The sequence below is a fragment of the Mustela nigripes genome, chromosome 2, assembly GCF_022355385.1.
Source record: "Mustela nigripes isolate SB6536 chromosome 2, MUSNIG.SB6536, whole genome shotgun sequence".
NCBI lineage: Eukaryota > Metazoa > Chordata > Mammalia > Carnivora > Mustelidae > Mustela > Mustela nigripes.
The window spans coordinates 5,587,089-5,601,797 of NC_081558.1; the positions used below are offsets into that span (position 1 = coordinate 5,587,089).

At 56.0% G+C, this 14,709-nt stretch overlaps 1 protein-coding gene across 6 annotated transcripts in view; it reads right to left on the reverse strand.

Annotated features, from left to right (window-relative positions):
• EVI5L (ecotropic viral integration site 5 like) overlaps window positions 1–11,712 on the reverse strand; it is a 28,260-nt gene extending 16,548 nt beyond the window's left edge. For 4 of the 6 annotated variants that reach the window (XM_059388870.1, XM_059388868.1, XM_059388869.1 and 1 more), the window contains exons 1-2: window positions 11,574–11,711; window positions 368–551 (exon numbers count right to left, since the gene is read on the reverse strand). In XM_059388870.1, the coding sequence (XP_059244853.1) occupies window positions 368–519 (152 nt within the window). In that variant the 5' untranslated portion in view covers window positions 520–551; window positions 11,574–11,711. Of the gene's footprint in view, window positions 1–367; window positions 552–11,573 lie in introns of those variants that run through there. The other 2 variants (XM_059388867.1, XM_059388871.1) reach the window with 2 other exon arrangements.
• Window positions 11,713–14,709: the final 2,997 nt, after the last annotated feature.

Below are 14,709 nucleotides of genomic sequence, written 5' to 3' on the forward strand. Positions count from 1 at the left end.
CCCCCTTAGGGACCATGAGTAACAAACTCTTGACTGTGGTCCTCGTCATATCTGAATAATAATAACAACAACACCCACATTTTAAGACGGGGAGGAGCCGAGGAGAAAGGTGGGAAGGCCTGGCTTTGCTCTTCCATCCAACAGGGGCTCAGTCAGCAAAGGCCGGGCCTCTTGCAACCTTGGTCTCATCTGATTGGGGACACTGTTCCTCCAGGGGTGAGAGAACCACACACAGGACCCCTGTCGAGCCTTTGCCCAGGGCCAGGCCCAGCTCTGAGCGTGAGGGGCCACCAGGAACTTCTAACTTCTGTTTGGGGCTCCAGTTGCACCCCCGAGGCTGCGCGGTGTGCCCCAGGCCCGCACTCACCGGTTCTGCTCCTCCAGCTTGGCCAGCAGCTCCAGCTCATCGGGGCTGAGGTTTTCAGAGTCTGAAGTGGGGGAGCAGGTGGGGGCCGACAGGGCCTCTTGGGATGAGGAGTCGGGGCTCAGAGTGGGGCTCGCCATGGTGGACAGGCTCATCGGCTGTGAGCAGGGCCAGGTCACAGCTCTGTCTGGGGACCAGAGACACACGTGGTCAGCACTGGGTGGGATGCCTACCCTGTCCGGCCGGCTCTGGGCCCGCTGAGCCTGCTGCTCACCTGGGTGCGTTTCCCCGCCCAGGGCTTCCCATCGCTGGTCTGTCCACTGGCGCGCCCCTCATCCCCATGCACTCCAGCCCAGCGGATGGCCTAGCTGGCTCCTTCCACTCCAGACGCTACCTACCAGAAGCCCTGCCTGTGTCTAGCTGTATGGACGGAAACAGAAGCTGTCCTACTGTCCCTGGGCATGAAGGCCAAGTCTCAGCTTGACCCCTCTGAGTCTTCAGCAGGGCCACGGGCCAAGAGTCCCTGTCACTCAGACTTTGGGGGTACAGAAGCCACTGCTTCAGTGGCCCTTCTGATAGCCTCGGTCCCTGTCTCTGGCTGTGGCCGATCCCGGGAGCCCGGCATCGGCATCTGACCTTCCCCATCTCATCAACTGAAGTGGGCTGTTGGCACAGCCAGAAGCAATTATTCTCTACTGTTAATTGTCCGTTGCTGCCAACAGCCGGAAGAGCCGACTCCCCTTGGGCTGGGCAGCCAGGGATGGGCGCATCAAAGTGCTGGGAAGCTGCTCCAGTGGCTGCAGAGAGAGAGCCACAGGCTCTCATCAGTACCCTGACGGCGGTCTGCTGTGTGCCGGGTGGGTGCCAGGCCCATTTGTCTTGTTCTTCTTGGGGATGGTCTGGCCTCACCCTCCTTGGGGGTTCTAGAACACTGGCCTCTTGCTTCCTGCCAGCTTCAGGACAGGCAGTTCAGCACCAGGCCGAAAGCCAAGCTCTGGACTCCAACGAACTTGGGTCTGAACCGTGGCTCCCCCTCAACCAGCTGTGAGGCCTTGGGCCGGCCATTTGGCTCCTCTGAGTCTCCAAAGACAGAGGATCATGTGGGACTGACTTCAGAGTAACATGGGAGAACAGTGATATTTAATGACTGCTCTCTCCCTCCTTGCTGGCCATTTTTATCCATACCAGGGCCAGGGCCAAGGCCAAGGTCTAGCTGGACTCCAGGGTTCTGCTATGCCTGGTGTGAGGACTGTGGGCAGGAGCTGGCGTCACCCCGGTGGGAGGGTGTAGGGGTTGGGAATGGCTAGAAGAGCGGAGGCAGGGGCCAGGGTGGTGTTCCTTCTACTCGGTCATGCTTCTGGTAAGCCCAGGCTAGCATCAAGGGTGTAAGAAGATGGGGTCTCCAGGGCCCTGGAGGCAGGAAGAAAATGCTGCTCCCCTGGCTGCCGCTTTGGAGGGCTCCTTCACACCCATCTACTGCCCCGCATAGTCTGAGCCAGGAATGTACTCCTGCCCTTGGACCCCACCTGACCTGGCTCTGACAGCTCAGCCCACAGAGGGGCCCTCTGACCCCAACCAACACCTGAGGTCCCCCACAGGTTGGCTGGCCTTGACCTTGGCCATGCACTTCATTCCAGCTTCCTTCCCTGTGCTTCACTGACATGGGCGCAGGGGAGGTGGGCATCCTTTTCCCACCTTGTAGGGTACCCAGAAATCCTCCCTTCCCTGGTCTCTGTGGCTCCTTGGGGCCACTGGTCCTGCCTCTGGGTCCCAAAGGCTCTCCAGTTCTGTTGGGTGCCAAGGACTCTGGCTTTGGTGAGTGGTCCAAACCAAGTGGCCCATGCCGGTGGACCTGGAAGACTTTTCCTTCTCATCGCCTAGCTGGCTGGGGATGACTGGCCCAAAGACCAAGCCACTGTGCACCATCTAGCCAGGAGTTAGTTAATCTCTCCTGAGAGGTGGACAGTGGGGGCCACTCTGGGGCCCTCTGCAGGGTCAAAGTCTGTGACCAGCCAGGGCAGAGTTGGGCTGTGGACAAGAAGTGCTGACCTAGAAGGATCTCTCTGGGCGGGGGGGGGGGGGGGGGGGGGGGGGGAGGCGCGGGGCGGGGGGGGCTAAGCAGGGGGGGGTGGGGGGGGGGGGGCTCTATGGAAAGAGACCACATGTGGCCAGGGTAGTGGTCTGGGCCCACCATGTCCTTGCTGAGCCCGGGAGATCCAAGCCTTGGAGTGCATTGGCACTCCCACTGCTGCCCCCAAAGGGCCCAAGAGAATGGTTCAGCTCTGGGTTTCTGATTTAAAAACACAACCAGGGGCCAGCCACTAGCGGGATTTGTTCAGCTGCTTATCACATATTCATGTGAACTTCATACAGGAAATAAAACTGATTCAATACATAAGGCTGAAATTTGCAGTCTGAGAGGCAGAATCTTCTGATCCCTCAGGAACTTTCTCTTGACTCATCGCCAGACTAAACACAGCCTGGCTTTGGAAGCCATCCTCCTGATGCACACATGTACACACACACACACCCCTTGTGCACACTCACACACTCATAATTCACACTCACACGCCCACACATACTTACCTACATTCACACACTATTTCACACCCCACGTGCTCACACTCATGCACTCTTGTACCACTTTCTGGCATGTGGGTACACACACGGACACATACAATCTCGCACCCATGCACATGGATACACATGCAGACACACACTCAGATACATGCACACTCATACACATCTACACCATCTCACACCCACATTGTCGCATGCACACACACACACATACACGCACGCACACTTCCTGCACTGACCAGATCTTGTCACCCTCGGGACTCAGTAGATTGGGATGGATCCTGGCTTTCTGCCCTCCTAGCTCTGTGGGTGGCCCGTTGCCTCCCTGATGCTCGCTGAGGGCCATCTGAGGCCCAGGCACTGTTCTAGGCCCAGGGATACAGAGCAGAAAGAGGCAGATGAGACACCAACTCCACAGCCCTCCTGCCCTTACTGGGTGGGTACAGAGACACAGAGACAAGGCAGGCACCCTCGAGGGCTAGGGGGCCACAGGCCTTTGAGATGCACACACAGGCCCACTAGGTCTGAGGCCCCGGCCTCTCGGCATCCTCAACTTCAATCCCCTTTGCCTCTGTTCCCCTCAGCCACTTAAAGGGGGCGCTGGACCCTGCAGAGCGGGCAGTGGGCCACCTACCCCTGTGCCCGCTGGCATTACCACCCTCCACACCCCTGTAGCGTGGCCCATGGCTTACAAGGCTGAGTCAACCCAGAGGGACACCAGTGAGCTGGAGCTGGGGCAGGGGGGCAGAAAGGTCCAGCTGCTGGATGTCTCCCACCTCCCTTCCCTTTCCTTCTAGGTTTGTTTGGACACAGCCACTCACACTTCCTCCTTCTTGAAGTCCTCTTCCAGCTAGCTCAGAGAGACTACGCTGCTAGCTGCTCTCGAGTCTTCAGTGACCACATATGTGCCTCCTTTCCGTATATAGATGTGTATGAGTGTGAATGCATTTGTCCTCTCTCCTGAGCACCGTCTAAGATTGCCAGCCAGCCCCCGAACATCTCCCTCGGATCCCCTGCCAGAGCAAGAACTGCCCCTGTCTGGGTCCTCACTTCTGTGGTGCCCCACACGGAGCCTACAACACAGCACTTGAGAAACTTCTGAGGAACAGCACCCACCTGCCCGCGCACCAATGTTTGCTGAATGCCTGTCAGATGCCGGGCACCACAGTGAGCAAAGATGGACGGAGCTGCCGCCCCCCACCCCCCGCCCTGAGCGCTCGGGGTGTCGAGAGTAAGAAACTATCATCTAAGCTTTCTCTTACAGATTGAGAGACATGCTTCAAAGAACAGATAGAGTGGCACACCATCTGGCAGCTCCCTAAGCAGTTAAATATGGAGTTCCCATGTGACCCAGCAATTCTGCTCCTAGTATCTGCCCAGAAGAATGGGAAACATACATCCCCATGGAGACTTGCATGTGACCCTTCACAGCAGTGTCATTCGTGCTGAACAGTGCAAACAATCCAATGTCCCCTGAAACGGATGAGCGGATAAGCCCAGTGCGGTCCATCCATGCACTGGAATATGATTCAAACATAAAAAAGGAAGGAAGCTCTGACACATGTTGCTGTGTCGAGGCGCCTCAAAGACCTGTGCTCTGTGAATGAAGCCAGATACAGACAATCACAAGTGACATGACTGCCTTGAGTAAGAAATGTCCAGAATAGTAGATCCATAGGGACAGGAAGTTGGCTAGAGGTTGCCAGGGGTGGGGGGGGGTGGCATGGGGAGACCTGCACCCGGGATTTCTTTTTTGGAGTGATGAAATGTTCTGGAACTAGACTGTGATGAAGTTGTACCACGTTGTGGATATACTGAAACCCACTGACCTGTTCACTTTAAAAGGGTGAATTTTATGTTATGTGAACAATAACTGAGAAAAAAGATGATAAGGGCTGGGCTGGGCTGGCAAAGGAAGGGTGGTGCCGAAGCAGGAGGGAGGCATGCCACTTCAGGAAAGACTAGAGAGTTCTGCAGGGGCCAGACTCCCACAGGGCCCTGCAGGCTCAGGCAGGAGCCTGACTGGGCTTGAATTTTAGGAAGACCCTCCTGGTCCCTGGTGTAGAGATGCTCATCCAAATCATTACTCCCCTGACTAAAGCCAGCACCTGCTCCTGCTGCACACGGAACTAGCTGGGCCCATGGTCCTGCTCAGGCCAAGCCTGGCGCTACTCTCCTGCTGCTTGTCCAAACCCTTCAGCCACTCCCTACTTGGTGATGGAGCCCAGATGTTTTCACCTGGTGCACCCAGTCCTGCCACCCTTGCCTCCTCCTTCATCCCGGCCCCATGTGCTCAGCCCTCCAGGACCCCCTGCTTCTTCCTGTCTGTATCTTCGCACATGCTGTGCCCTCTTGCCGGAAAAGCATCCTGCAACACCTGCTTTGAATTTTTTTCAGTGACATCATTCCCATCAAAACCCCACCTCCAGCATGACGGCTCACTTCTCTCTCTCGGAAAATACTTGCCCTCTACACTTCAGCCCTAGGCACAGTCCATGGCAATTCCTTCTATATGGGCCTATCTGCCCTGCTGGGTCATGAGCATTCTGAGCGCAAGGACCTATCTTCTTAATTTTCTACTCCAAGCCTCTAACCCATCTGGAATTTAGTAGGTGCTCAATTAACATTTGCTGAGTGAACAGAGACAAAAATTTCTGTGCTGCTCAGCCAAGTGACCAAGGTCAACATCAACAGCGATAAGTCATATTGAGAGCCTGGGCCTATGATGAGCTGAGAAAGGCATGTCACCTCTGCATCTTTCTCCCCAGAACACATCATCCCGGTTTAACTACGAGAAGAACATGTGACAAATCCAGATCAGGGGACATTCTAGAAAATGTCTGACCAGTCCTCCTTAAATCTGTCAAGGTCATCAGAAATAGGAAAGTCCAAGAAACCGTCCCAGCCATGAGAGCCTAAGAAATATTGGTGACAAAATGTCATGCAGGATTCCAGATACGATCCTGGAAGAGGAGAAGGAAATTAGGGCAAAACTAAGGAAAGCTGAGTAAGTGTGGACTGTAGTTAACGTATCAGCGTTGGTCTGTTAATTATAACGAATGCACCAGACCACCTGAAGATGTTGTTAATTGGGGAAGCTGGGTGTGAGGTCTGCAGGAACCCTCTACTGTCTTCTCAATTTTTCTGCAAATCTGAAACTGTTCTAAAAAATAAACTTGATTTTAAAAATAATTTAAAACAAAGATGTTGTGTCAGTGTAGACAGAAAAGTAAAGGCCGGCTATAACTCATGCGAGGTCCCATGGTGAGTGGGACACTCACAGGACCCCTTGACTAGGCCACAGGGAGGAAGGCTTTGCATTTGGATTTCTGACTCCAGAGTCTCTGCCCTAAGTAGATCCTCTGTGCTGCTGCTCTCTCTGCATTCTTTTACTTTAGAAACAATATACATAAAGCACGAGAGCCCAATTTACCGGGTGCTCAGTAAAGCACAGTCATTACTTTGCAACAGGGAGAGGGAGTGAGGGTGTGCGCATGCGCCATTTTGCAGAACTTGGCATTTTCAGAGACAGGAATAAAGACCCCAAGTTTCCTTTCAGTTTGGCTCCCTACCTCCCCTTCCCCTGGCTTCTAATCCTCTACTTCTAATGATTACGGGGGACACAGACTCAGTTCTGAACCAGATGTCTTTGGAGATGCCACGTGACCCCATATGCCCAGTCTGCCAGGACTGACGGTGTAGGCCAACTACCGTGGTCCTGGCTGTTCCAAGTCCTGGGGAAATGGCCCGGGATTTGGGTCCTTTTCCTTGCGAAAGGGGGAGCAGCTGATGGGTAAGCTTGGATAACGAGGACAGCAACTGGAATTCAGGGCTGTCTGCCCCCCTCTTTTCCCCAGTCCTACCTACTCTTCTGTGCTCTGGATATTTCCATATCTGTGTCCCTTCTTTGCCTGGCTGTGTGTGTGCATGTGTGCGTGTGTGCATGTGTGTGTGCATGTGTGCGTGTGTGCATGTGTTTGCGATACACTTGACCTCAGTTTCTTCACCTGAAAACAGGGCTAATGATAGTACCTGCCTCACAGGTTTTGTTGGGAGGAATACCTGAGCTAAACTTGTCACGTTCTTAGGACAGGAGCTGGTCCGTGGCATTCGTTCCCTGCCATGGATGGAACATTCCATGTGAGCAGGGGCTGTCTAGCCACCACTGGATCCCCAGAGTTCAGCACCCCACCAGGCATCCAATATTTGTGGAACGAATAAACAAACCTCTTCCGCAGCAGGCCCTCCTGCAGTGGGGTGGCCCCCTTTAAAGGTTAAGGGTGGTAAAACTATAATTATCGTTATTGGAAATAGTAGTAGCAGCAACTAGCTTCAAACTAAAATCTGGGAGGTGGACCATTATGATCTATGGAATCCCTTCTGGCCTAAAAGAAAAAAAATGCTTACTGCCCTGTGAAACCACCAACTTCCTTTCTACTGCTGGGAACAGGCTCCTTCCTGGAAAATCCTTCATTTCTCTATACTCTAGATCCCTGAGAATGACCAGGGAGAAAACTGAAAGCCCTTATAAGCCTTCCAGGGACAGGGGAATAAGAGAAGGGGCATCCTGCACAAGCTCCTGGCTCTTTAAAGCCAGAATGGTGTCTTTCCTGCTGCCTGTGTCAGTGGATAAGCCTCGCTGGGCCGGGTGACGGGAGGTTGGGGTGAGATGAGTATGCCCTGCCTTCGGGAGCTCTCCGAGGCGGACGGGTCAGCCTCTTTCTGTGGAAGAGATCCAGGTCATCTTTTGGAGGTGAGTGGGTAGGGAGGACTGCCAGATCCTAAAATGAAGCAAGTATTTACTAAGCACCTGTTGTGTGCCCTCCACTCGCCTGAGCCTCAGCCTCGAACAAACAGAGGCCCTCTGCCCCTGTGGGACTTGTGGGCTGGTGGTGTGGGAGGCGCACCTCAATGAAACCATTTCACAACCCACCCCAGCGCACTGAGCCAGGCAAGACCAGGGCAGGTGAGTCGCCCTGAGGGGGCCTTCGGAGAGAGATCTCTCCCCTGGCTCCGGTGAGCCTGTTCTTACTCCCTTCACCCGCGCTGTTTGACTCCAGGAACATGTGTGCTACACACTCCCCTGGGCAGGGTAGGGCTTGCTGCCTCTCTTGAGTTCCTGCAACTACAGGTCCCTTTTCCCAGCGAGGGGCGCACAGTGTGTGCCCCATGGATCGCATTGGGGCCACAGGGCCTATGGGATGAGGCCCACCAAACAAGGCACGACTCCCTGGATGCACCAGGCTTGCTCCAGCTTTGTGAGCCTCTGTCCAAATACTCTGCCTGCCATGCCCGCCCCGTGAGCTCCTCTCTGGGCCTATCCATCATCCCTGTTCCGCCTTCCCTGACGGCCCCGGGGCCGCACCGGACCCTTTCCTGCACTCCCGCGGCATGCTGGGTATAATTCTGTCCCGTGCTCCCACCCGGCAAGCAGCAGGCCATGATGGTGAGGGTGCAGGCTGGAATCTGGGTTCCTCCAGTGGTTTGGAGGATTAAATGAGATAATACGTAAATGGTGCTTGGCCCTGGGCCTGACATACGGGATGGGCCCAATCAGACCCAAGAGGGTCTTTAGAAGCAGGACAGAGACCATGTGTGACCTGCCTTCAGACCCCAGCACCTGACTCCGTTCCCGGCACCAGGTGGGGCTTTCCCTGGACAAGCCAGCATCAGTATTCTGCCAGAAGAAACTGAGATCACTCTCCGCCTCGCCCCCCCTGCCCCCTTCAAAGCACGCAGACAAAGACAGAGGCCTGTACCCCCAGCCTCGGGTAAAAGTGCACTGATCCTTCGCATAGGCTCTCCCCAAGCGCTTTCTTGGGTTTTCCTAAGAAAGTTCATTGTCTATTCTGAAGAGCCTTCTGGGCCTCACTGCATCGGCACAAGGGCCCACCCTGGGGAGGCTGTGGAGACTGTTTCCTGTGCGCCTCGTGACCTTCAGGAGTCTTCAACCACTCCTCCCTTCAGCCAACTGGGCAGAATGAGCCTCTCCCTACCCGGGTCTGTGCGTCAGAGGTGTGCACGAGGCAAGGGCATTGCCAGCAAGTAGGCCCCTCCAACCTTCTGTCCCCATGGGAGGCTTCTGTGTGGCCACAAACCCTACAACAGCCCATCTCTCAGCCCCCAACTGGGCTGGCTTCCTGAGATGCAGCTTGGCTGCAGAAAGAAGGCCATTATCCAGTGAGGTGTCAACGAATGACAACCAGGGGACCAGGACGGCCAAGGATTCTGCTAGCACCCATAGACAGGTGACTGCCCTGATGGACCCCACGGACCCCTCCCCCACGGTGCCCAAGGGACATTCAGGACCACATCCTAACCTCGTGGGCTCCCCTGCAGTACAAAGCAAGGTTCTAAGGACTTATCCCCCCATTTTCCAGATGGAGAAGTTGAGGCCCTGAGCCAACAGGAGCTTCTTCCTGGGGCCATCCAGAGCCCACTGCAGAATATCCACAAAGAAGCCTGGGCTTGTGTTTCTGAGGCTTTCCAGGCTTGCCTGTGTGGCTCGAAGGATCCCAGACAGGCAGTGCTGGGGGCTGGACTGGTCTGGATTCTGCACAGCTGGGACCCAGGCTCCTCCTCACTCCCTGCAGTCCTGGCTACACCATCTCGCCAGTTCCGTGATCTCCCATCCTCATGCCTGTGCCAGGGCCAAGCCACCTGCAGCTGCTTCCAAACCACCCGCGGCCGACCACAAAAGCCCAGGGGAACCCACAGGTTGCACCCGAGGGGCAGCAGGACGGGCGGGGAGGACCAACACAACCAGGGAAGATGGGTGGACATGGGTCCTCCGGCTTGGTCAAAGCCCGGCCAAGGGAAAAACCAAGCTGACTCCTCGCTCGTGTCCTACCCGAGCCTCTTCAGCACATTCTTCCCCTCTGAAAATATTCCTTAACAAAGAGCTGTCTGCTTCTGGCAAGCCCCAACCCAGCCTCACCGGGTCCCAAATGCCAGGAGAGAAGGAAGCCGTTTCATTTAGGCATGACACACTGGTCGTGGGTGAAGGAACTCACGCGGGCTACCCGGGGCTGCCCCCGGCAATGGTGCAGGCCCTGCCACTTGAGGCCAGCGGGCGAGACAGGGTCAGGATGCTGGTCCTACCAGTCCGGTCGGACTTCGGGAGCAGCCTGAACTCCCCCTCCCCACCAGGGGGTGGCATCAATCAGAGGGCAGCCTGTGTTTCCCTTTGGGAGACTTCAGTGTAGGAGGGAGAGTGAGTGCCCTTCCCTTTGAAGAAGGGCAAAGCAGGGAGAGACGGATGAAGGGGAAGAGGCCCGGGGCAGGTGTCCACAGGGGTGCTGGGAGATTCTGGGTCACCCTGCCACCCTTCCGGGCCCCGATGGGGATACGAGGTCAGGGAGGCTGGTGTGGCCGGGCAGGCTGGCTGCCTGGGGCAGGGCGGGTAGCTCATGTCTCCGAGCGGGCCTGAGCTGGGAGCTCTGGGCACCACAGGAGGACCTGGGCAGGTGGGATCCTCGGAGGTGTGTGAAAGTGCAAGGAGTCCTGTGTGTGAGAGAGCGTGTGTTTGTGTGTGGGGGGAGGGAGGGCCCAACTGTCTGGGTCTGGGTTGGAGGTCTGGGTTCCTGTGTGTGTGCTGGGGATCCAAGTGTAGCTGTGTGTGTGTGTGTGTGTGCGTGCACGTGTGCCCACGGCAGATCAGGGGCTCCTGGATGTCTGTGTGTCTGAGTTGTCCAGGGTTCACAGCCATCTCTCTCTCTGAGAACTGTTGGCTTCCAGATGTGAGTGTGTGTGTGTGTGGGGGGGGGGGCCACACAGGTGTGAGCGTGCGGCTCTCAGAAGATGCGTGCCTCTGCACCTGAGGAGGGTTCCGAATATCTGTTGGGAGGTCCTGAGCAGGAGGTGGGTTTTTGGGACGAGTCAGACTCAGGGGTGTGTGTGGGGCTGCTGGAGCGTACTGGGAGGAGCCTGAGGAGTGATCCCCCCCCCCCCCCGCCCGTGCCCTTGGGCATGGGGTTGCTGGGGGTGAGAGATGGGCCAGCAGGCTGAGGGGAGGCCTGCGGGGAGGAATCCTGATTTACAGAGGCCAGGGGAAGGGTCCTGCGGGGCTGGAAGGGAGGGGTAGGGTTCTGAGGCTCTTAGCCTTGGGGCTGGGGGCAGGTCTGGGCCCAGAGATGGGATGAGAAGTGAGGGGAGGGATGGGGTGGCAAGGGGTCTGCAGATGGGAGCGGTCCTGAGGGATCCGGACGGGGGGGGGGGGGGGCGCGGGGGGGGGGGGGGGGGGGCGGGGGGGGGGGGGGGGGGGGGGGGGGGCTGGGCGAGCCCTGAACGGTCTGGGAGGAGTCCTGAGGGTCTATGGAAAGGGTGGGCGGGGGTCACGGCCGCGGGCGGGGTGACGACCCTGGAGAAGGGGTGGGATGGGGGAGGGGGCGCCCGGAAGGGCCAGGGGAGGGGCCCCGAGGGGTCCGGAGGCATCCGGAACGAGGGTGGGCGGGGGCCTGGGCCTAAGACTGACGGCCAGGATCCGTGCCGGGAGTGCCGAGGGCTCCCAGCCCGGGTTCCGTGGCTAGGCAGCCCCGAGTCCCGGTCTTGTCGGGCCCCCGCGGGCCGCAGCGCGGAGCCGCCGGCCTGAGAAGGGGCCCGGGAGGCCGGGCCCGCGCCGCCTGCCTACCTGCGCCGAGCACGCCGCCATCGCCGTGCCGAGCTTCACTGTCCCGGGCCGCGCCGCTGGATCCCCGCCGTGCTGCTCGCCCCGCAGCCCCGGCCCGGCCCCCTCAGCCGCCCCCCGGGACCGCGGCCGCCGCCGGTTCTGCCGCTGCCATTTCACCCGCTGACAGGAGCGGCTGCCCCGCCCCCGAGGTCCAGTCAGCCAATTCACCGCCCCAAGACACCCTGGCTCCGCCCACTATTCAGGAGTGACGGGGTGCCGGGCCAATCCGTAGCCATTCCGTGAGGAGGGCCCTGGCTACGGCCAGAAGGTTGCCGCCTCTAAGGGGAGAAGCAAATTGAAATTAGGAAAGCAGTGAAGGACGGGTGGTTTTGCCTATCGAAATGTGGAATGCTGTTGAGCAACACTTGGCGTCACCAATAACAAGGAGCGAGGGGTGTGTCTCTGAGGGAAGGCTGCGGCCCTGAAGAACCCCAGACTGAGGCAGCCAAGCGTTTGCCTCTAAGCCCCGCCCAGAGCCGGGCTTTCTGCCCAATACCTAGCCGTCCTGAGCCGTCCATTATTATCTGCCCCTCAAATCTCGGCCATGGCAACTGTTGGGGCTCTATAAAGAAGATTGACACCTAGGGACCCAATAACACTGACGGAAGGCGGTGCAGTAACACCGCTTGGCCAATGGGATCATGAGATTGGTTTTAGGTTGGCCTCCCGGGCGGTGGGACTTGAGGCCGGATTGAATGAAACAGGGGAGGGGCTGAGGGGGGCGTGACCTAGACCAACAATGGGGCGGGGCCAGTAAGGGAGAGGCTAATGGGTTGGGTCTGAGAAGGGGCGTTGGCAGGCTGAGGGGGCGGTGATGCGACCGCATTTTTGAGTCCGGCTGGGTGCCGGGGGCGGGGCTGTGGGGGGTGGGGTCAGGTCCAAGGCTCAGGCCCGTCCCCTAACGTTGTCTAGGCCTGCTTGAGTGTCTTCTCCGGGGCTCACAGTGCCTTATGATCCCCCGTCAAAACTCTGATCAGGCTGTGTCATCACGGCTTACCCGGCCCTCCCATCCTCCCGCTGGGGGGTGGGGCGCGGGTGGGGGTGATGCAGGGCCTAAGTCGGGTCTCCCCGGGGTCCCCAGCGTTGCTGAGGAGGGGCCTGGCTGGTGGGAACTAAGTATAAATGCTTGATGAATGAATGAGTAAATGAATGGTGGGCCCGAGACACTCAACAGGGAAGGAAAGGGCGGGGGAGTGTCACTCAGGCTGGAGAGGATCATGTAGGGACAGTCGCGGACAGCACGGCAGACTTAGCAAAAAGGACAGGATTCCACCCCGAGGGGTGGGCCCTGGAGTGGGTGGGGCAGGGAAGGACCCAGTCACAGAAGAGAGGGTAACACTGTAAGTTCAGGTCGGGGCCTGAAAATGAGGAGGCAGAAATGGGTGTGGGAGGGCTGGGATGGAGCCGGGGGCATGTCCCGGACTTGTAAAGTCTGAGACCTCAACCTTCTAAGTACTAGGGGCTTCTATCTGGGTGGGGGAGCAATGGCTGACATCTGTTCGCAGCCTGTCCCTGGCCATCTCTCTTTGCCTCTGTCTACACTTTGTTCCAATCTGCATTTTGCTTCTGTCTGTATCCTCTCCGCCACTGTGTATCCTCTCTGCCCCTGCCTCACTCTCTGAATCTATCTCTTACTATCTACATTGCATCTATTAAAATTCTGGAACTGTAAGAAAAGCCCCAAAACATATTTCTAAAAACTCCAGTGGTAAAAATAAATGTAATGCATTCCTTTTCCCCACATGCCCGTATCCCCTCTCCTTTTTTTCTTTTTTCTTTTTTTTTTTTTAAGATTTTATTTATTTATTTATTTGACAGAGAGAGATCACAAGTAGGCAGAGAGGCAGGCAGAGAGAGAGAGAGGAGGAAGCAGGCTCCCTGCTGAGCAGAGAGCCCGATGCGGGACTCGATCCCAGGACCCTGAGATCATGACCTGAGCCGAAGGCAGCAGCTTAACCCACTGAGCCACCCAGGCGCCCCTCTTTTTTTTTTTTTTTAAAGAACAGATCTTTACCTCCCTTTTTTAAAAGTCAGCTTTTCTGCTGGGCATTTCATAGTCCTGACAAAGTTATAAGGTGACTTTGGATTTGCAGAGTATGAAGCTGAAATGATTCTCATCGACATTGTCCCCTGATTTCTGGGTGGGCTTGGGGGGGTGCTGTAGACCTGCATGGGGGTGGTTTGAAATGCAAGCCAAGGTGGGCCTTAAGTCAGAAGGGTAAGAATAATAGCAAGACATGGTAGGGATCCAGTGACCAGCAAGGGACAACCTTTATGTTGGCTGCCCATGGTCCCTTAGTGTGGGGAACTGAGGAGCCATCATAAGGGCCAAAGTCTTGGGGTTTACCTGGGTTTCTAGAGGTTTTCCCCACAAGGAAAAACAGTTTGGTGTGACCACACCTTCCCAGGAACAGAAAAACCGACTGGTAGCAGGGATGTGAGAGACAAAGGGGTCTATAGAGTCACATGTCTGGGTGGGGTCCAGGGTGCCCCAGAAAGGGGTCACCACCAGTTCATTTCTGGGGCCTTGCCTGGGAGATTAGCAGCATCTGGTGTCTGGAGAATAAAATCAAACCCAAGAAAGATGCACCGCGCATTTGACCCTCTTGTCCTCACATTGCCATTTTCACACAAAGGAGGATTTTATTCTGGGGACACTTTGATTCCATTTTTATAAGCACAGTGGAAAAAAAAATCCAACACATTTCTGTTGGAAAATACTTTTGAATCACAAACTGCATTTAGCCAATTAGATTCCTGGATCACTTTTCTGTTTAGTGCAGCTAAACTGTTCTCAATTTTTTTTTTCTATGCTCATTTTTACTTGATTGAAATCATCTTTATCAGGAACATTTTTTTTTCCATGTGATTTTTTTTGAAACATTCGATTCATTAATCAGGCTCATTTTGTCCAATTTTTACCAACTGTTAAATCTACTGCTGTGATTTTTTTTTTTGGTGTGTGGTTGTCATTTCTCCAGAGCCAAATTTTGCACATTTGAGTTTATTAAAAGACTCTTCTCTCAGTGTTTCACTGATAACAAATTTTAGCACGATCAAAATTTTTTTCTGGGTTAAACTTTGGACTCAAAAGTCA